This window comes from Vicia villosa, linkage group LG2 (assembly GCF_029867415.1).
Source record: "Vicia villosa cultivar HV-30 ecotype Madison, WI linkage group LG2, Vvil1.0, whole genome shotgun sequence".
In the NCBI taxonomy this organism is placed as follows: domain Eukaryota; kingdom Viridiplantae; phylum Streptophyta; class Magnoliopsida; order Fabales; family Fabaceae; genus Vicia; species Vicia villosa.
Genome location: NC_081181.1, coordinates 63547434 through 63569292, shown reverse-complemented (window position 1 = coordinate 63569292; position 21859 = coordinate 63547434). Strand labels below are relative to the sequence as shown.

Sequence of the window (21859 nt, the reverse complement as noted above, 5' to 3'; positions counted from 1 at the left end):
AGATTCAATTCTTTTGTCTTGTTGTTATTGTGAAAAGAGATATCTTCCCTCGTAGGAGTAGAACAATAGAACATATTTATTTCCTAACATGTGACACTTGAAGAGCAACTATCGGTATCATCAGATGCATCACAAGTTGACTTTTCTACCTTTGGTACCCATATATTTTTGGGTTATTTTATGTTATTGGAATACATATTATGAGCATACATATTTCTATTTTTATGTTCACATTGTTTTTTATAAAATTATGGAGGATGTCCTTCTTTGCTCTCATGAATCTTTTTGATAAAACAAAACATGGAAATATGGTCGTCTTTATTGCAGTAATTGCATTTTAGAGTTTAGCATTTAGATGTTGGTTGCTCATTGCAAATATTTGTAAAGGTTTTACTATTGTTCTTAGGTTCATAACCAAGACCAACCTTATTGTAAAACACCCTTTAGTTTTCTAACATAAGATTCAATTTTTCTCTATCTTAATTGAATTTATCAAGTGGATTTTAAAGATCATCAATTTTATTTTTCAAAATTTCATATTGATGACACTTGATTGGTTCATCTAGGACTTTGGGAGATAAAAAAGAGTTTTAAATTAGACCATCTTGTCTCTTTCTAAGACTTTCTATTTCTTCCAATAGATTTTTATTTTTGAAATCAAGGGAATAGATAGTTGTCTTTGAAGGTTGAGATAATTTGTTTTAATTTACTTGTTTCTTTTTTTAGCTTCTTAGAATGTGAAATATATCTTAATAACAAAATGAGAGGTTACCTCATTGTTTTGATGATTTACCATGAGACAGATGTTTGCTTCTTCCTTGTGTGAGGATTCTATATCATCATTATCCCAGGGTATGTAAGCCTCATTTTATTTTCTTGAGACTTCTTGAACTTTCTTTTGTTTTGGTTTCTTCTCGGGTTTTGAGGAAAGTCTGGTCTTATGCGCCCTTTGTCTCTACATTGATGATATGTAGGAATGGACAAGGAACTTTCTTCACTTTGCTTCTGGATTTTGAGTTTCAAGAATTTTTGAAATTTTGAAACATGAAATTATTACTTTTAATTTGAAAATATTTATCTTATAGATCCATATCTTTAATGTTTGTGGATTTTAGTGCAATACTTTTCTTATTCTTCTTGTCATTTTCTTCGTCAACAACCAGTCTCTTCAGCTCCATTTCATGTTCCTCCAATTTACAAAAAAGGGTGTGAGTGTTTTCATAGTTTATAGATCCATAGATTCACAAATCACAGTGACTTTAGGTTGCTAACTACAATTTAAACATCTAAGAAATTTTACAAGTAGTTCCTCATTTGAATTTTTTCCCAGAGTTCTCATATGACTCACGATATGAGTAAACCGTGTTTGTATTTGATTAATTATCTCTTTAGGTTTCATTTTGAAGAGTTCATACTTATGAGTTAATGTGTCCACGTTCATTTTAGTCTCGTAGTGAAAAACTCGTAAAAATTCATCAAGATTGAGAGTGATAGTGATGACAGTTCTTATCATACTTGATGCAATCCTTTTTAGATTTGTTTGCTAAAACACCATTCACATTGTGTGGGAACAATTAGACCTTCCTTCATAACCTTGCAAATACCATAATCTATCCCTTCTATGAAAAACTTCATTTTATCTTACCACAAACTATACCCTTCTCCATGAAATGATGGAGTTTTGTTTAGTGAATAACTTGAAGTCATTTTTCCTCCTAGGATGAATAGTCTTTAATAGGATTTAGGCTCTGATTCCACTTGTTAAACAAATGACTCCAAGCACAAGAGGGGGGAGTGAACTATGGTATTTAAAACTCGGAATTAATTTAGTGGTTTTCTTAATTACATATGGAATTGTGTTAATAGCTTCTTAAGGATAGAGTAAATAGCAGCGAAAATAAAAAAGTAAAATAAATAGAAGAAATTAAAGATGATAAGGGTTTTAGAGCAATTACATTAGAGATTTGCCTAGGTTTGGCTGAACGTTGGCCTACTCGTGTACCGAAGAGATCTTCTTGATATTTTAACTAAAACTTTGAGTTTTTCTAGGTTATGCCCACGAATTTTTTGATACAAGCTAATCTTTACAATGGCTTATTCCAATCAAACAAAATATTTTTACTTAGGGTAAGATAACAAACCAAATAGAGATTTTCAAGGCTAATCTCAAGAAACACACAAATATTTTAAGATTAGTTAATCTCAAGAATCAAACTCTATTCTTCAAGATTATTGCACTCTCGAAAGTAATCACAAGGGCACTTCACTCAGACAATTTCTTCCTCACAACTAGTGTTTCAAACAATGCTTCTCATTTTCTTATCATATTTGGTCCAATGCTTTTTATGTTTGTTTACTACAACACCATTGTCATCGTGTGTAGGAATAAATGGAAATTCCTTCACAACCTTCCAAACACCACGATCTACCCCTTCTATGAAAAACTTCATATTCTCTATCCAAAAAATATATCCTCCTCCATTAAAGGATGAGGGTTTGTTTAGTGAATAGCTTGAAGTAATTTTTCCTCCTAGGATGATTAGTCTTTAACAGGAGTTACACTCTAATGCCATTGTTGGACAAGTGACTTTAAGCACAAGAGAAGGGTGACATATGTTATTTAAAATTCACAATTACTTTAATAGCTTTCTCAATTATACTTAAAATTATGTTAGTAATTTCTTAAGAGTAAATAAGAGAATATAAAAGAGTAAGGGTTAGAGATATTGCAATGGATATTTATCCAAGTTACACCAACCCTTGGCCTACACCTGTCCCTAAGAGAGCTTTTTGAGATTTTAACTATGAACTTTGAGCTTTTATGCCCACGAACCTTAATACAATATGATTTTTAGATGTTACAGGCTTATCCCAAACCAAATATAGCTTTTACCCTAGGCTTATTTAACGAACCTTTTAAAGATTTCCATGCTTGTCTCAATAACCAAACATAAATTTTTTCAGCAAAGCTCAAAAAACCAAAACTCATATTTTATGACTGGTTTATCTCACAAACCAAACTCAATATCCTAGGAGTATAACATTCTTAGGAATTGAACAATAGCACGACCACTTACAAACTCTTCCGCACAAGTAATGTTTCACTCAAAAGTATCAAGGCAACTTAAGTTAAAAAGAATTATTGAAAGAGAGAAAAATAGAGGGATAATCCAAAGGAAAATGTTAAGCTTTGGAAAGTGGCGTCAAATGAAGATAAGGTGAACATCTTTTAAATAAGTGTTGGAAAAATAGAAAAGGAAATGATCCATGGGCATAACTAATGAATTAATCGATTGGCATAATTCTCCAATCTATTGGATGAGTCATTTTTACTCGATTGGCTTGCCCAATATGGAAATATTTTATATAGAGCTATTGCAAGTCATTAAGATGTTGTTCTATTCGTCAGGTTAATCATTTAGGCCTTCTCCAATCGATTGGCTTAATGTTCCAATTTATTGTATGGTTCAAAAAAGTTTTTCCATTCGACTTTCTTAACGCTCAAATATGTTGACATGTTCCAAAAGTTTTTCCAACTAACTTAAGTTCCCAATCAATTGAGTAGTTAAAAAAAATTTGAAACAAGTTTACATAGTTTCTTAATCACTTGGCTCAGTCTTGAAAATAGTTTAAAGATGTAAAAAGGTTAGAAAATGTCTTTTAAGAGTTTGTGTGGGTGTGGGCGTGAGAGAGAGAGAGATGCCTTAGAAATTTGGATCTACTTCCTTTATTTTACTAAACTTTGGTCACTCAGATAGACACGGCCTGGATAGCTTTCACACTTTATATCTTTCATTACTTTTAGGCTTTCAAGATTCTTTTCCAGATACCTCGATCATATAAGCACTTTAATCTTGAGTCTCGTTTTCTTGAAGATGCTTGAGGTATTTCTCTAGTTGGGCCACCATCATCAGAGAGTTTATAGTTATTTCCATCGACTTCAATAATAGCAACTAGTTGATGTTTTCATAATGAAAACCTCAAACATGATCTTTTGAGGGATTATTCACTTTATACCTGCAAAACCATAGATCTACAATGCAATTTACCAAGAATAAACCTTATTTTATACCCAAGTATTTCTCAGTCTCTCCAACTCTGATTCGAATTCAGAGGGAGGGTCGGAGCAAGGAGGAAGGACGGTTGGAGCAAAGAGGAAGGAGGGACGACGTCAGAGCAAGGAGGAAGAAACGATCGTAAATTAGAATGAGCGCTTTTGGTTAATTTAGGGTTTTAGTCTGATATTATGTTTTTTATTTTTTTATTTTGACCTTTAGCAGCGCTTTCTGATGTTCGCGTTTAGCAGCGCTTTCAACATATAACAACGCTTTCTACATATAGCAATGTTTTCTACATTTAGCAGCATTTTATAAAAGCACTTTCTATTCAAGACCTATAGTAGCACTTTTATAAAGCGCATCCTTTTCTAGGACCTTTAGCAGCGCTATTTTTTCATTCTTTTATCTATTTATTAATTTGCAAATGTATAGCAGCGCTTTTGTAAAGAAGCGCTGTCTATGGTGCGATGCCTTTACTGAATTTGTATTTAGTTTCCGTGTTTTATTTTTTATTTTACTTATAGCAGTGCTTTTGTATAAAAGCATTGTCCAAGGTGCGATGTCTAAAGGCCTTTTGGCGTAGTGTAATGTCTTAACATATCAGCTGGAGCCAATTAAAGAAAAAGTAGTAATCTTGAGAACTGAAGAAAAGGAGTTGATGGCTTTTTAAGCAAAGGAGGATCTTGAATAAGAAGCTAGCCTAAACTAATACATGCAAGGACATATTTTTCTACAGTGTTATGTGTTTCTATGTTGTTAAGGCATGAGAGGCAATGTCTGACCAGATGTCAGGACATGTTTTGAGAAGTTATTTTTTAAAAGCTAGCAAAGAAACATTTTGGAAGATAACATCAAAGCTTAGTCAGAACGTCGTGTCTGTGACTGTGCATGCGCTATCTTAGGAAATTGGTTCTTCCAGAAGAATTGGTCCACAGCCAGAAAAGGTTGTCGAAAGGTAATCTTAGAATTGGAATATATTTTTGGTTTGACTTCGCCCGGGTATGTTCAATCTGCTCAGAAGAAACAATCCAACATTGTTAAAGGCATTCAAATATATTGGACGGTACACATTGGTTTGTGGTGGTTTTCTCCTCAAATAACATTTTCCTTGACCAATCAATTTGTCATATTTTCAAGGATCGTTATTTCCCAAGTCTCCTATCAGCTTATTAATAGAGCCTTGTGCTATTCATCGCTTCATAGTGTGAAAATGGTGATCATTATGAGGTTCATGCGGGTATGGGTAAGGTGTACTTGGGCTTGGTTTTGTGATGGCCTTATTTGTCAACTTTTTGGCCAAAAAGGAGGATAAAAGGTGTATTGCTCAGATGCTCATGCAGGAGTTTATACTCGCATTTGATATCCAAACATGTCAAAAATAATATTTTATCATAAGGCTGTCTGGTGTCTGTTTGTGACTTGTGTTCTGAGTTATGAAGAATTATTATGACTTCTGATCTGAGTTACACCATTTGTGTACCCAGTATGACATATCATGCAGGTACTTCTTCGATTAAGGGGGTGGGTTATATATCTTCTTCCTCATATACACCAAATCGTTGGTGTTAAGGTCTGTGCTGCAAATGGAGCTCATTCAGAATGTTGTACTGAAGATGCTGAACAAGATGTTATGACATCTTAAACAAAGAATGACTCCATCACAGTTGCTGCAGCCAACCGCCCAGTTGCTGAGGTCTACTGGCTATCAGAAGTTCTGTCTACCTGCTAAGATGCAATTTGTAATTAATTTGTTTTAGCCAAAAATTTGCCAAAGAGGGAGATTGTTAGTTCCTAGATTTTAGGATTGGCTTAATTTTTGTAAAACAAATAATAACAGTAATAATGTAGTATAAAAACATTCTAAGAAGAACAGGTACAACAAAGAGTCCCACTGGAATGCTAGAATATATTGTGTTAAACAACTTCAACATCTGGAACAACATGTCACATGGGATGTCACGACATCATGCCTAAGCTGAAGTGAAGAGTTTTAGTTAAATCATTTACGATTTAAATACTACAGAAGAGTGCAGAATATTCCTGAATATTTTGTAAATCATATACGGCGTGATTTATTTAACAGGTCCAAAGAATCAAGAAGAATATTGAAGAATAAAGACTTTCTATTATTGGAGACAATTTAAAAAAATTTGATTGAAGACCTATTTTGTAGCAGAAGTTACTGCTATATTATAACAGCGATTTAGATGTGATTGAAGGCCCAAATCCAGTTGGGTATAGGTTATAAATAGAAGGGTTTGTAACCTAAAAGGTAAGCCAGTCGAGAATAGAAAAGATGTAATCATTAGGGCTAGGTTAAGTGAACCTCCCGGTTGTGGGAAGGTCACTGTAATCCTCGAAGCCTATAGGTAAGAGGAATACGTATTATTCTTGGAGGAAGCTTTGAAGTAACTCCAAGTTGTTGTTCATTGTCAAGAGTCTTGGCTAGAGATTGTCATGGAAGTGTGTCTTCCAAACTGCTTGTTTGTGTAATCAGAACATTGGTGATTAGGTCGTTGTTACAACTCCTGGGACTAGAGAACTGTACAACATCACTACGGTGATAGGAAATGGGATGAGGATATTCCATATCTAGAGAGTATCTAGGTAGAAAGATCATTCGGTAGGGATTAAGTGAAGGGTTGTAAACGGGGGAGTTTAGCTCTGAATTAATACTGCTGATAATGGACTTCATTTCTGGCTTGGTATGCCCCTAGAGTAGGTGTGTTTGTCACCAAACTGGGTCAATAATTACTGGTGTCATTTATCTTTCAGTTTGACATAAATCTGTGTATATACCTTGCTAATGTTTCTTGACAGATCGAATGTCTCGACATCTCTCAAGACATATGGGTCTGTTATACCAGAATTATATATATATATATTCCTAATTAGACTCAAGTGGAAGAGAAGATCAAAATTGTTATATCTTGGAACTCAAGCCAAGTTGTATAGATTGTTCAAAGTTGTATTTTTAATTTGTATATGTTCAAAAAGTGTTTGATCACATTTTCTGTAAGGAAAGTGGTTTTACTTTCTACTAGTGTTTACAAATAAAAAGTGTTGTTCTTTTTGTTTGTTGGAAATAGGTCATTTGATTTGTTTGATTCAAAATCCACCATAGCTTTGGTGTTTACGTTAGAAGATTGTAAAAGAGGTCTTGTAAAACTTGTACGAAAATCTAACATAATGAAATATCTCACGTGGTGTGAGGGGACTAGAGCACTCTTTTTGAAAAGGGAAAGCAGGATATATCATTGTGTCAATTTACTTACCGCACTTTGTTTTTCCTGCTTTATAATTTATCTGATAATCAAATCTTTCGGAAAAATAAAAAGAATCATAACATCTCTAAAACAACTAAAAAAATTTAAATACCTAATTCACCTTCCTCCCTCTTAGGTCATACTGTGGTTCACTAAATTATTTAATGAAATTATAGGGTCAAAGCAAATTTCGGATGAATGGAGAAGAACCACTAGTTTCAATTTATATGAATAAAGGGGTATAAAAAGCTGGGAAAATTATGTGGGGATTAAACTTATGAGCCATACCATTAAGTTATGGGAAAGATTGATTAAATGCACACTAAGAAAAGAGACTCAAGTTACTTCGAATCAATTTGATTTTGTCCCTGAAATGTCGATCATGAAAGTGATCTATCTATTATGACGTGTGATAGAGCACTATCGGATGGGCCAACAAGATTTGCATTTAATCTTTATTGACTTGGATAACGAATATGATGAGTTCCTAGAGAGATTTCGTTGAAAGCTCTAGAGAAGAAAAGGATTATGATTGCATATATTTGAGCTATCAAAGATATGTATGAAGGTATATCGACTAGTGTGCATGCACAAGGTGGAGAGTGTAACATGTAACATCCTGATTTTTAGTTATTTATTTAAATAATTATTTTATTTAGTAGTTATTTATTTAATTATTACTTGGTGTGATAATTATTTATTTGAGTGGTGTTATGCTAATTGTGTTATTAGGATTAGTGATAGAATAATGAGATAATAGTTATTGGGCCTAATTAAGTGGAATAGAAATAATAAGAGAATGGGTATCTAAGGCCATTAGAATAAAGAAATATAGTAAGAAGAATTAGGTTAGTTCTCATAACATTCAGTTTGGAGAGAAGAGAAGAGAAGAGAAAGAGGAGAAAAAGGGAGAAAGTGAAGAAAACCTAGAAGGAGAAGATTTAACATAAGGTAAGGGGAGAATCCTTATTATTATGGGTATATATGTATATAATGGGTAGTGGTATGCTCTGGTTCTTCATCTCTCTATTTTCATAATTTTCAAAATGTTAGGATTTGTGTAGAATCCATGAAATGATTGTTTTGATTCATGTTAGATGGTAGTAAATGAATGTTGTTTGATATATTGATGAGATGATTGTTGTCAATTGATGTATAAATTGAATGTGGGTTAGTGGTTGTTGTATGAGGGGAATGGGGAAGAAAAATAGTGATTTTTTAGTTTTAACGCAGCATGAGTCGACCATTACACAAGGCAGGGTCGGCCTGAGCTGACTCGCAAGGGCGGGAATATGAGTTTTTTAGTGAGCGGTCGACCGCTGCAAGTCATGAGACGACCACTGCAGGATATGCATCGACTCATAGGTCGGCCTGAGTGGACCTATGAGTTATCCAATTTTGACAGATTTTATAAATACCACAACTTTTGAACCGTAACTCCGTTTTGAGTCTCGTTCGAAGCGTTAGAAAGCTAATGAGATGAATTATACATTGGTAAAATAAAATGAATCATAACGTATAGTCTCTAGAGATCGTAACTAAGATGAAATGATGAACTATGTAGAGATAACATAGGAAATATGTTCTTTGTTATGAGTTGGTATTATTTAGTATATGTTATGATGATGTGTTGGTATTGTTTAATATACGTTATGATGATGTTTTGAATTGGTGAACTATGAGTATGATACGTACGTGACATGTTACTTAAATTGTATTTATGTAATATGTGAATTGATGTTGGGTGATAATAACATTGTTGAGCTATGATGTTATATGTTATTCGTGATGTGTGTAAATGTTTAATGCTATTTGGGATGCATTATTCTTGATGTTTACATGATGGATGTATGTTGTGCAATTGGTAGATGATTCAATGTATTGAATCATTAGGTATATGATATGTTAAGATGGTTGGATGATCTTAATTGCATATGTTTTGTGGTAATTGTACATGCATTCATGGTGGCCTTGATCCTTTGAAGAGAAATAGAGGTGACAAACTATATGTTTTTTGGTAGTGTGCCCATGTGGGGTGTGAGCTACAATGATGGCCTTGATCCTTGAAGGGCAAAATAGAGGTGTTGCTTTGATCCTTGAATGTAAATAGAAGCGTGGCTTTGTTCCTATATGAATCGGAAGCGGTTGACCATATGTTCATATTTTGAGGGCTTTGGTCTTGTCCGGATCGAAAGCGTGGCTCTGGTTCTTGAATATCGAATCATGAGCGGTGAGCTTAATGTTCACATGGTACCACATGCATGAGTCGCATTAATTGCATTTGGAGTCAAATTGATTTTGCTATGTGATATTTGAATTAATGTGTGTTTATGTGATAATTGGAGATTTGTGCTATGTGCAATAACTGTAGAACTCATTAAATTATGAAGTATGATGAATTTGTTGGATTGAAGTGTACTATATTCATTGTACATATTATATGTATTCATTATGATGTGAATTCTCACCCTTCTGTTTGAATGATGTTCAATGCAACATCGCGCAGGTTCCGACGAATAATGTGCTTGCACGAGGATTTAGTCGAGGAGCGTATCATTTATTTTATTCATTTTATTAGGTAGTGAGTCAATGCTCTGGTCATGTAACACGGGGGTATTTGAACTCATTTTTGTTGTTTTGAGATATTGTTAAATATTCTCTTAGTTAACATTTTATTTGGATATATTATGTTAAGTGACCTTGGTGCCTATGTTTGAATTCATATGACACATTTATGATATGATAATGTCATTATGTTGGGAGAAGATTATAGTATGGAATATAATCATTGAAATGCTTGAGAAAATATTATTCCGTTGTGATATGCATACTTGAGAAAACACGAAGTTCGATACGTGTTGTAATTTGATCAGGTGCATGTTAATTGTATGTTTATGTTTGGTTTTCAATTGTATTGGAAACGAAATGTGGCACTCTTTATTGTATCCATTCTATTTTACTATGTGAATATATATATATATATTTCCGAAGGATCAGAAATATACTTCCGAAGTTGCGACACGTGAAACACATCATGCAAATTCGAAAGATTAGGCGGTAAAGCCACTCTATACGCCACATTACCAACCTTCTCTGAAATCTGATACGGTCCAATAAAACGAGGAGTTAGCTTCTTCGACTTCAAGGCTCTTCCCACACCGGTAACCGGCGTAACTCTCAAGAATACATGATCACCAGCTTGGAATTCTAAATCCTTCCTCCTCTTGTCATGGTAACTCTTCTGCCTACTCTGAGAAGCCTTCATCTTCTCACGGATCAACTTAACCTTCTCGGTAGTCTCTCGTACAATCTCGGGTCCAAGTACTACACTCTCACCCGTTTCATGCCAACACAACGGAGTCCTACATCTCCGACCATACAACGCTTCAAACGGTGCCATACCGATACTCGAATGGTAACTATTGTTGTATGTGAACTCTATCAATGGAAGATAAGTATCCCACGTACCTCCTTGTTCTAGAACACAAGATCTCAACAAATCCTCCAAAGATTGAATCGTCCTCTCTGTTTGACCATCTGTCTGAGGATAATATGTCGAACTCAACCTCAACTTAGAACCCAATGCTTCTTGCAAACTCTTCCAAAAATCTGAAGTGAACCTCGGATCTCTATCCGAAACAATACACAAAGGAACACCATGCAACTTCACAATCACACGGACATAAATCTCCACCAACCTCGCAACTGGATAAGTGATGTTAATAGGTATGAAATGAGCCGACTTCGTAAGCCTATCAACAATCACCCAAATCGAATCATGTCCTCTCATGGTATTCTGCAAACCCGTCACGAAATCCATAGAAATGCTATCCCATTTCCATTCCGGGACTTCCAACGGTTGCATTAAACCAGCAGGCTTCTGATGTTCAAGCTTCGACTTCTGACAAGTTAAACATGCATACACAAACTGAGCTATGTCACGCTTCATTCCAGGCCACCAAAAAAAATTCTTCAAATCTTGATACATCTTCGTAGCTCCGGGATGAATACTCAGATTACTCCTATGACCTTCCTCAAGAATAGATCTTTTCAAATCCACATCATCAGGAATACAAATCCGATCACGGAACCTCAACACACCGTGTGCATCTAACTTGAAATCACCATTCTCAGCTTGATCGACTCCAATCATCGAAACAACCAATTTCATATCCAACTTTCTGGGCTTCCTTGATACTATCCAGAAAATCATTGTTAATCTTCAACATACCCAATCGAACACTCTTAGGGGTCACTTCATATACCAAACTCATATCTCGAAATTGCTCAATTAATTCTAACTCCTTAACCATCATTGCCGACATATGCAAAGTCTTGCGACTCAAAGCATCGGCAACAACATTAGCCCTTCCTGGATGATAATTCAAACCGAAATCATAATCTTTCAACAGTTCTAACAACCTTCGTTGTCTCATATTCAATTCCTTCTGATCAAACAAATACTTCAAGCTCTTATGGTCGCTAAAGACTTCAAATCTAGAACCATAAAGATAATGTCTCCAAATCTTCAATACGAACACTACAACAGCAAGTTCCAAATCATGTGTAGGAAAGCTCTTCTCATGATCTCTCAACTGTCTTGATGCATAAGCAACAACTTTACCATTTTGCATGAGCACACCTCCTAAACCCATCTTAGAAGCATCACAATAAACCACAAATGATTCTTCCGGATTAGGCAATATCAAAATCGGTGCCGACGTCAACCTTTTCTCAACTCGGTAAAACTATCTTCACAAGAAACATCCCACACGAAAGCATTACCCTTACAAGTCAACATAGTCAACGGAAGTGCTAACTTAGAGAAACCTGCAATGAACCTTCTATAATAGCCAGCTAGTCCCAAAAAGCTTCGAATCTCGGTAGCCGACTTAGGAGTTTCCCATCTCAACACGGCATCAACTTTAGACGGATCCACGGCGATGCCATCACCAAAAATGACATGCCCCAGAAAACTAACTTCCTTCAGCCAGAACTCACACTTAGATAACTTAGCATACAACTTCTTCTCTTTCAAGACTTGCAATATCAACTTCAAATGCTCAGCATGATCTGATTCTGATTTAGAGTAAATCAAAATATCATCAATGAACACCACCACAAAACGATCCAGATACTCATGAAAAATACGATTCATGTACTCCATAAATACTCCAGGTGCATTAGTAACACCAAAGGGCATCACGGAATACTCATAATGTCCATAACGGGTTCTGAAAGCCGTCTTCTGCATATCCTCATCTTTCACTTTAATCTGATGGTAACCCGACCTCAGATTGATCTTGCTAAACACACGAGCACCAACCAATTGATCCATCAAGTCATCAATTCTTGGAAGTGGATACTTGTTCTTGATTGTCACCTTATTCAACTGACGATAATCAATACAAAGTCTCATACTTCCATCTTTCTTCTTAACCAACAACACTGGAGCTCCCCACGGCGACAAGGTCTCACAAACCTCTTCTCAAGCAATTCTTCCAACTGCTTCTTCAATTCGGACAATTCAGATGCAGACATCCTATACGGTGCCATAGACACAGGTCTAGTACTAGGTACCAATTCAATAGAGAACTCAACCTCTCTCTCAGACGGTACATCAGGAATTTCATCGGGGAAAACTTCAGGAAAATCGCACACCACCTTCAATTCTGCTATGATCGCTTGGTTCTCAACAGACATTGATGCAACCAACGCGAACACTTGAACATCTTCTTTCATCAACAAACGAAACTGTCTGGCCGATAACAACTCTAAGCTTTCCTCTTCAGGAGAAGAAAACCTCACAGACTTATCAAAACAATTAATGTGAACATGGTTATGCCCTAACCAGTCCATTCCCAAGATCACGTCCAAACCTCTCAACGGCAAGCACACAAAATCAACAAGGAAGTCTCTGTCAAAAATCGACACGGGACACTTCAAATACACAAGAGAAGTGGTCACCGAACCCTTAGCCGGAGTATTAACAACCATCTCTCCGCTCATAGCAGACAACACAAGACCCAATCGATTAACACAATCAGTAGATATAAGGCAATGAGAAGCACCAGTATCAATAATAGTAATTAAAGGAATGCTATTAATGAAACAAGTACCTCTGATGAGTGAATCCTCACTAGTGGTCTGAGTTCCCGACAAGGCAAACACCTTTCCACTAGATTGCTCCTTCTTAGGCTTCTGACACTTGCTTCCAATATGTCCTTCTTCACCACAGTTGAAACACACCATCTGCTTATGCTTGCAAGCAAGTGACGTATGTCCAATCTCTCCACAACGGTAACACCTCATGGCATCAGCAGTACACACAGTGCTCTTATGGCCAACCTTGCCACACTTGAAGCACGTAACACCAGCAGGTGCATCTCCCCCACTAGTTCTCTTGCCATCAGTGACTTTCTGCTTACCCTTTCCACTCGGAGCGTCATAAGGCTTACCACGACCTTGATAACCTTTTCCCCTCTTCTCACTTATCACACGATAATGAGCATTGTTGTCATCTTCATAAATCCGACAACAATCAACCAAATCAGCAAAGATGCAAATCTTCTAGTAACTAATTGCTTTCTTAATCTCCGGACGCAACCCATTCTCAAACTTAATGCACTTGGAAAACTCACCATTTGGCCCATCATAGTATTGGTAAAACTTAGCCAATTCACCAAACTTAGCAGCATACTCCATAACAGACTTGTTCCCTTGACTTAGCTCAAGGAATTCAATTTCCTTCTTGCCACGGACATCTTCAGGAAAGTACTTCCTTAAGAACTCCATGCGAAACACAATCCAAGAGATCTCCTCACCACTCGCTTCCAATCTCCTACGAGTCTTTAGCCACCAGTCATCCGCCTCAACTACTAGCATATGAGTCCCATACCGAACCTTCTGTTCAGGAGTGCAATCCATGACACGGAAAATCCTCTCAATCTCCTTAAGCCATGTCAAAGCGCCATCAGGATCATAAGTTCCCTTAAACATGAAGGATAGGAAAACACTTAGAAAGGGGGGGTTTGAATAAGTGTAGTCTAAAAACTTGAACGATAAAAACAATATGCACAGTTATTTTTATCCTGGTTCGTTGTTAACTAAACTACTCCAGTCCACCCCCACGGAGTGATTTACCTCACCTGAGGATTTAATCCACTAATCGCAACAGATTACAATGGTTTTCCACTTAGTCCGCGACTAAGTCTTCTAGAGTATCCTGATCACAACCTGATCACTCCAGGAACAAATGCTTAGACACAAGCTAAGACTTTCTTAGAGTATCCTGACCACCACGTGATCACTCTAATTACAACTGCTTAGACACAAGCTAAGACTTCCTAGAGTATCCTGATCAACACTTGATCACTCTAGTTACTTACAAATTAATGTAATCAATTAAGAGTATTACAAATGCTTCTGAAAAGCTATAATCACAACAGTGATATTTCTCTTAACGTTTAAGCTTAATCTCACTAATATATTACAACAACAATGTAGTGAGCTTTGATGAAGATGAAGTTTCTGAGCTTTGAGTTTGAACAGCGTTTCAGCAAGTTAATTGTTAGCAAATCGTCAACCTTGCTTCTCATCAGAACTTCATATTTATAGGCGCTTGAGAAGATGACCGTTGGGTGCATTTAATGCTTTGCGTATTCCGTACAGCATTGCATTTAATGTTTCACGCTTTTGTCAACTACCTCGAGCCTTGTTCACGCTGTGTCTACTGACGTTGCCTTTAATAGCTTCCAACGTTGCTTTTGTCAGTCAGTGTAGCCTGCCACTTGTACTTTCTTCTGATCTGATGTTTGAGAATACAACGTTTGAAAATCATCAGAGTCAAACAGCTTGGTGCAAAGCATCTTCTTGTCTTCTGACCTTGAAGTGCTTTTGAGCGTGATACCATCAGAACTTCAGTGCTACTACTTCTGATCTCAAGTTCTTCTGATGCTTCCATAGACCCATGTTCTGATTCTGCCTTGACCATCTTCTGATGTCTTGCCAGACCATGTTCTGATGTTGCATGCTGAACCTTCTGAGACAAAGCTTCTGAGCGCTGATTTGTGCATACTCTTTATATATTTCCTGAAATGGAAATTGCAATGTATTAGAGTAGCACATTATCTCACACAAAATTCATATCCTTGTTATCATCAAAACTAAGAATATTGATCAGAACAAATCTTGTTCTAACAATCTCCCCCTTTTTGATGATGACAAAAACATATATAAATGATATGAATTTGCGATCAGAAAGAGCAGACGGCTAAAGACAAATTACACAGCTATAGCATAAGCATGTGAATATGTCTCCCCCTGAGATTAACAATCTCCCCCTGAGATGAATAATCTCCCCCTGAAATAAATACTCGAAGAACTTTAATAATAAAAGACTTCCCTGATTATTTCGGTAGAGACGATCACATAAGCTTCTGTCTTCTGATAATTCATAGCTTCTGACTTCTGCTTCCATTGGACAGCTTCAAAACTTGAATTTCTTTAGATCCCTAGAACACTCACAGCTTCTGATTCCTGCTTCCATTTAGGACAGCTTCAGAACTTGAATTTCTTTGATCTTCAGAATATTCACAGCTTCTGATTCCTGCTTCCATTTAGGACAGCTTCAGAACTTGAATTTCTTTGATCTTCAGAACATTCACAGCTTCTGATTCATTCTTCCATTTAGGACAGCTTCAGAACTTGAGTTTTCTGGATCTTTAGAACATTCACAGCTTCTGATTTCTGCTTCCCTCGGATAGCTTCAGAGCTTTGAATTTCTTCTTACATCACTTCATGCTAGATTGTATCAGAACATTGTTGAATGTACTAGAGCATCATCAGAGCATCTCTACATCCTGAAATGTTACAGAACAAAACTAAACGACAAAAGTCAGCATGAATGAGTTAGAACATAAAATGTGTATCAGAACACAAAATATGTATCAGAGCCATATAAGCCATATAGAATATATCAGATCCAACAGACAATGTATCAGAGCAAATAGACAATGATTTGGATCATATTCTATTATCAGAATTTCTAATCATTCTTCCTTCTTGCTTCTGATTCTGAAGCTTCCTAGCACTCAGCTTGCTTCAAGAATCCAAGAGCTATTTCTGATCATTCTTCCTTCTTGCTTCTGATTCTGAAGCTTCCTAGCACTCAGCTTGCTTCAAGAATCCAAGAGCTTGATTCATTTTGTTGCTTCTTATGTTGATCTTGAATCTTTGATTCCTGCAACAACACAACTTAAAAACATAGAACTTTGCAAGTTCTGTTAGTAAATGTGGAGCCTTTTTACTCGGTAACTGATAATATTAATCAGATCATTTATCATATATTTTCTCCCCCTTGTTGTCATATCATCAAAAAACAGAAAAGATTCAGATACAAACAAAAAGAAACACACGGAGGAAAAAAGGATGATTTCATTGAAGTTCAAACAACAGGTACAGAAGTACACGAAGAGAAGGAAGACAAGATGCACAAAAACAGATGCAGCAAAAGCAAAAAAGCAAAAAACAACATAGACTCAATCTAAGACGGCCCTAGCCTTGACAGGATCTTAGCCAGCATCTCTTGAACCACATTGTTGTATCCATCTTGCCTCTCCATGAAAGCTCTAAACTCAGCATTGACTGAGCTTTGCTCATCCTGTTTCTTCTGAATATCTTCCAGAGTCCTTGCAAGACGAGAAGATTCATCAGAAGAAGCTTCACCGCTTCTAACCACAGGAATAGCATTGTGATCTGTAGCTTCCATAGATAGATCATTTGCAGGGATTTTCTCAACAGGAATTGTTTCATCAACATGATCTTCTACATCTGCTTCTTGCATAGAAGCATCTCCATAATCTGCAGCTGGAATCTCAGAATCTCCATTCTCAAGTGCCTGAAGAATGGCAGCTAGGTTCCTGGGAGCAGAAGGACCTTCAACTTCTGGTGGGTCAACAACTTCTGGAATGACCAAGCTTGGGTCTTTCATAGAAGGGTTTTCCCTCAGAATGTCAAATAAGGTCTTGAAATCCCCGAGCAGAACTGGATATTGAGGTATCCAGACCACAATCTCCCTGCAAGGGTTGGCTTCCAATGCAGCAGCCAATCTTGCTACTTCCAATTCATCCACAAACTGCTTCTCCTCAACAGCAACACAATTTCTGAGAGGATGGTAGTATATACCATTATCACCCTCCAGAAGGTAACCAGGGTAACCAGGGGCAGCAGCCACTAGTCTTTTCTGTACTCCCATTGCTTCTACTTGAAAATCCTTGCGAAATCTTCTCTAGAGATTTCTTGTAGAAACATCATCCAGACCATTTAGAAAGGCATCCTTCAGAAGATCTAGACTGCTAATCACCTCATGTCTGAAAAGTTCCAGGTAGGTATAGGGTTCAGGTTCAGGCGGATTGAAGGTGAATTTGTAGTCAGGGTAGAGAAGACAGTAGGGTTTGGATTTTCTGGTAGGTAATGGATGGGATATAGAAGGTGAAGGTGTGGTGGATGAGGAAGAAGGGATATATGAGAGAATGATTGATGAGGATGGAATATCAGAAAGGATAGGTTGAGAAGAGGATGGAGTATTTGTAAAGGGAATTGGTGAGAGAGATTTATCAGAAGGAGTTGGGGGAAGAATACTTAGAGGTGTGGGGTTTAGAATGGGAGAGGAGAAGGATGATGGAGAAGGATTTGGTAAGGTGAAGTTTACTTTTGGTTCAGATGGAGGTGATTGGAAAGATGGTTTAGGGACAGAAGGAGGTGGAGTAAAAACCTGCCTGGAGATTTGTACAGAAGAAGAAGATCTGGTTCTGCGAAAGGAATCTCTAATCCTTTTATCCCTTCGTTCTTCAGAGTCCACCTTGTCAGGATCATAGGTGACTCTCAACTTCTTGGCTTTCTTAGCCTCATCTTCTCGGGCTTTTCTTTTTAGCCTAGCCTTTAGTTCCTTCTGATCCTTCTTCAGAAGATCAGCCTTGGACGGAAGTACTCTGCCACGGATCCAAGCAGGATCAATATCTGATTGCTTCCTAACACAATCTTCCAGGTAAAGCTTGACAACCTGATGCAGTTCTTTTTGAAACACAGAGGCAAAACCTTCAACAACAACTCTTCTTGACAGAATGTCAGGAAAGCTTGTGTACACAGAAGGTACATTTTGAATGAGTTCCAGTCTGAACAAATCCACACCATTGAAAATGGGACCTTGAACTACTCCAAGAAAATGGGACGCATTGAGTTTTCTGATTGAGTCCAGCACTTTGCTTTCAATCAGAATGTCTGAAATCATTCTTCCAAAAGGAATAGTCGTTCTTGGAATATGAGGGTACTTCGCCCTTTCGTCTTCTCTTGACTCAAAGATAGAAGTCTTCAAATTCTCAACCAGAATATGAGAGATGTTGATCTCAGTCTTTTTGCCAATGCAGAAAAGAGTATACTTATGATCCGGACTGATGTAGGAGGAGGAGAGCATCCTCTTTCTATGGTGAAGGGAACCCAGATTAATCTCAGCCCATACTTTATAAAACGGCCTTAAGGTGCCTGTGTTATTAGAGTCAATTCCAAAAGTCTGAGAGATTTGTTGTTCAACTTTAGACCAATCAACTGATGCATGTCGAAAACCAGACCAACCTTCTTCATCATTCAGATTGTACAGCTTCCTGATGAGCTTTTCAGTGATAACCACTTCATGCCCTAGCACGAATGAAATGATGGCAGTTGGGGTAACCGTTGCATGTACCCAGAAATCCTTCACAAGTTCAGGAAAAATTGGACCAACCAATCTATCAAGATATTTAGACCATCCTTGCTCAAAGATTCTTGCATCACACTTAAAGCCATTTGCTTTTAGGTTGTTGATGTCCACAGCAGATTCACATAGAACTTCCAGTTCTTCCGTGGGTATTAAGCAAGTTTTCAATGGAGCATACTCATATTTGCGTAGAAGGATCTGTGTAGAAGTGAGTCTTTCTTTTGAATTTGATGAACAAGAAGATGAGTTCATGATGATTATGCTTTGAGATCAAATCAAAAACTAGGGTTTGAAAAGAAATGCAACGAAGGGGATGCACAAAAGAGAGAGAGAGAGAGAGAGAGAGAGAGAGAGAGAGAGAGAGAGAAAGAGAGAATGAAGATGAAGCGGGTTATTTAAATGATTTGAAAATAAATAAATCATTATGCATTTAATGAGAAATGACATTAGGAGAGAGAACACAGTAAATGAAATGATTTAACACAGTTACCTAGGTCGGCGTCTTTTCAACTGCACGCTTTGTACTAACCGTACATACACGTGTTCACCATCAGATAATAGATGACAGCTGTAATTTTCTTGAATAGACTGTACGCCTTCTGATTCTGATCACTGCTTCTGATTGTCATTCTTTAGAAATGATCTTGTTCTGATAGGATCATCTTTCTTTCCAAGGATCACATCTTCTGAATGAGCTGAGGCAAGTCTAGGTGATCTTCTGACTGTTGGTTCTTCAGAAATCCTTAGATTCTCTAAAGATGCAGCAACTTGATCTTCTGATTTAGTGCTTCTGAGACTGCCAGCTTCTGCAGCTTTGCTTCTTGGTTCTACTGCTTCTGATATATCAATATCAAAATCTGCAAAATTCTCAAACTGCTTTGGTTTTTCAAGACCAAGCTTATCATCAAACCTGATATTGATTGATTCTTCTACAATCAATGTTTCAGTATTGTATACTCTGTAGCCTTTAGAGCGTTCAGAATATCCAAGAAGGAAACATTTTTGTGCTTTGGAATCAAACTTACCAAGATGATCTTTAGTATTCAGAATAAAACGTACACATCCAAAAGGATGGAAATATGAAATGTTGGGCTTTCTGTTCTTCCACAATTCATAAGGAGTCTTATTTAGAATAGGTCTGATAGAGATTCTATTCTGAATATAGCATGCAGTGTTTATTGCTTCTGCCCAGAAATGCTTAGCCATATTGGTTTCATTGATCATGGTTCTGGCCATTTCTTGCAGAGTCCTAGTCTTTCGCTCTACAACTCCATTTTGTTGTGGAGTTCTAGGACAAGAGAAATCATGGGCAATACCATTTTCTTTGAAGAACTCCTCAAAGAATTTGTTCTCAAATTCACCACCATGATCACTTCTGACCTTTATGATTTTGCACTCCTTCTCAAATTGGATCTGAGTGCAGAATTCAAAGAACACTGAATGAGACTCATCCTTGTGTTTCAAGAACTTTACCCATGTCCAGCGGCTATAATCATCAACAATGACTAATCCATATTTCTTCCCTCTGACAGATGCTGTTTTGACTGGGTCAAACAGATCAATGTGCAAGAGTTCTAACGGCCTTGAGGTAGAAACAACATTCTTAGACTTGAATGCAGGTCTGGAGAACTTGCCCTTCTGACATGCTTCACAAAGAGCATCTGATTTGTATTTCAGATTTGGGAGTCCTCTGACCAGATTTAGTTTGTTAATCTGAGAAATCTTTCTCAAACTAGCATGTCCTAATCTTCTGTGCCAGACCCATTGCTCCTCAGAAACAGACATAAGACAAGTCACCTTCTGCTTCTCAAGATCAGAAAGATCAATCTTATAAATGTTGTTCTTCCTCTTGCTTGTAAATAGGATTGAGCCATCCTTCTGACTTACAGCCTTGCAAGACTTTTGATTGAAGATTATGTCATAACCATTGTCACTTAATTGACTTATGGACAATAAGTTATGCGTTAATCCTTCTACAAGAAGTACATTAGTTATGGAAGGAGAGTTACCAAGACTTATGGTTCCAGAGCCAATGATTTTGCCCTTCTGATCTCCTCCAAACTTGACTTCTCCACCTGGTTTAAGCACCAGGTCTTGGAATGTAGACCTTCTTCCCGTCATGTGTCGCGAGCACCCAGAGTCCAGGTACCATGACATTTTGCTTTCTGTCCTCTTTGCCGCCAAGGATATCTGCAACATAAATTATCTTCTCCTTAGGTACCCACAATTTCTTGGGTCCTTTCTTGTTAGTTCTCCTCAAGTTCTGATTGAACTTGGGTTTAGCAAAATATTTAACAGGAGGAACAACATGATATTCTTTAGGTTTGTCAGCATGATATTTCTTAGGACGTGTCACAAGCTTCTTGGTGTGGACAGTGTTAAACTTTTGTGCATGTGAAGTGAGCCTAATATCATGTGCATGGCCATATTTGAACTGATCATACAATGGCTTGTATGTGATCTTCATATCATCAATAGGTTCAAATTTATGTGAGGTATCACCCTCATAGCCAAAACCAAACCTTTTGTTTCCAGAAACACCATATATCATAGAAGCAAGATGACTTCTGCCAATACTTCTAGATAAGAACTTTCTGAAGCTCGAGTCATATTCTTTCAGAATATGATTTATGCTAGGAATGGATTTTTCTGTTTCAGAAGGAGATCCATTATCTTTGGATAGATTTAAAACTTTTTCCTTCAGTTCAGAATTTTCCAGTTCCAGCTTCTTAGTTTCAAATTCAAACTGCTTTTTCAGCTTTTTGTATTTGATACTGAGATGA

General features: G+C 37.0%; 1 protein-coding gene across 1 annotated transcript in view; it reads right to left on the bottom strand.

Annotated features, from left to right (window-relative positions):
- LOC131649241 (uncharacterized) overlaps nucleotides 1–13333 on the bottom strand; it is a 36953-nt gene extending 23620 nt beyond the window's left edge. The window contains exon 1 of the mRNA XM_058919003.1: nucleotides 12873–13333. Within this exon, the coding sequence (XP_058774986.1) occupies nucleotides 12873–13333 (461 nt within the window). The remainder of the gene's footprint in view (nucleotides 1–12872) is intronic.
- Nucleotides 13334–21859: the final 8526 nt, after the last annotated feature.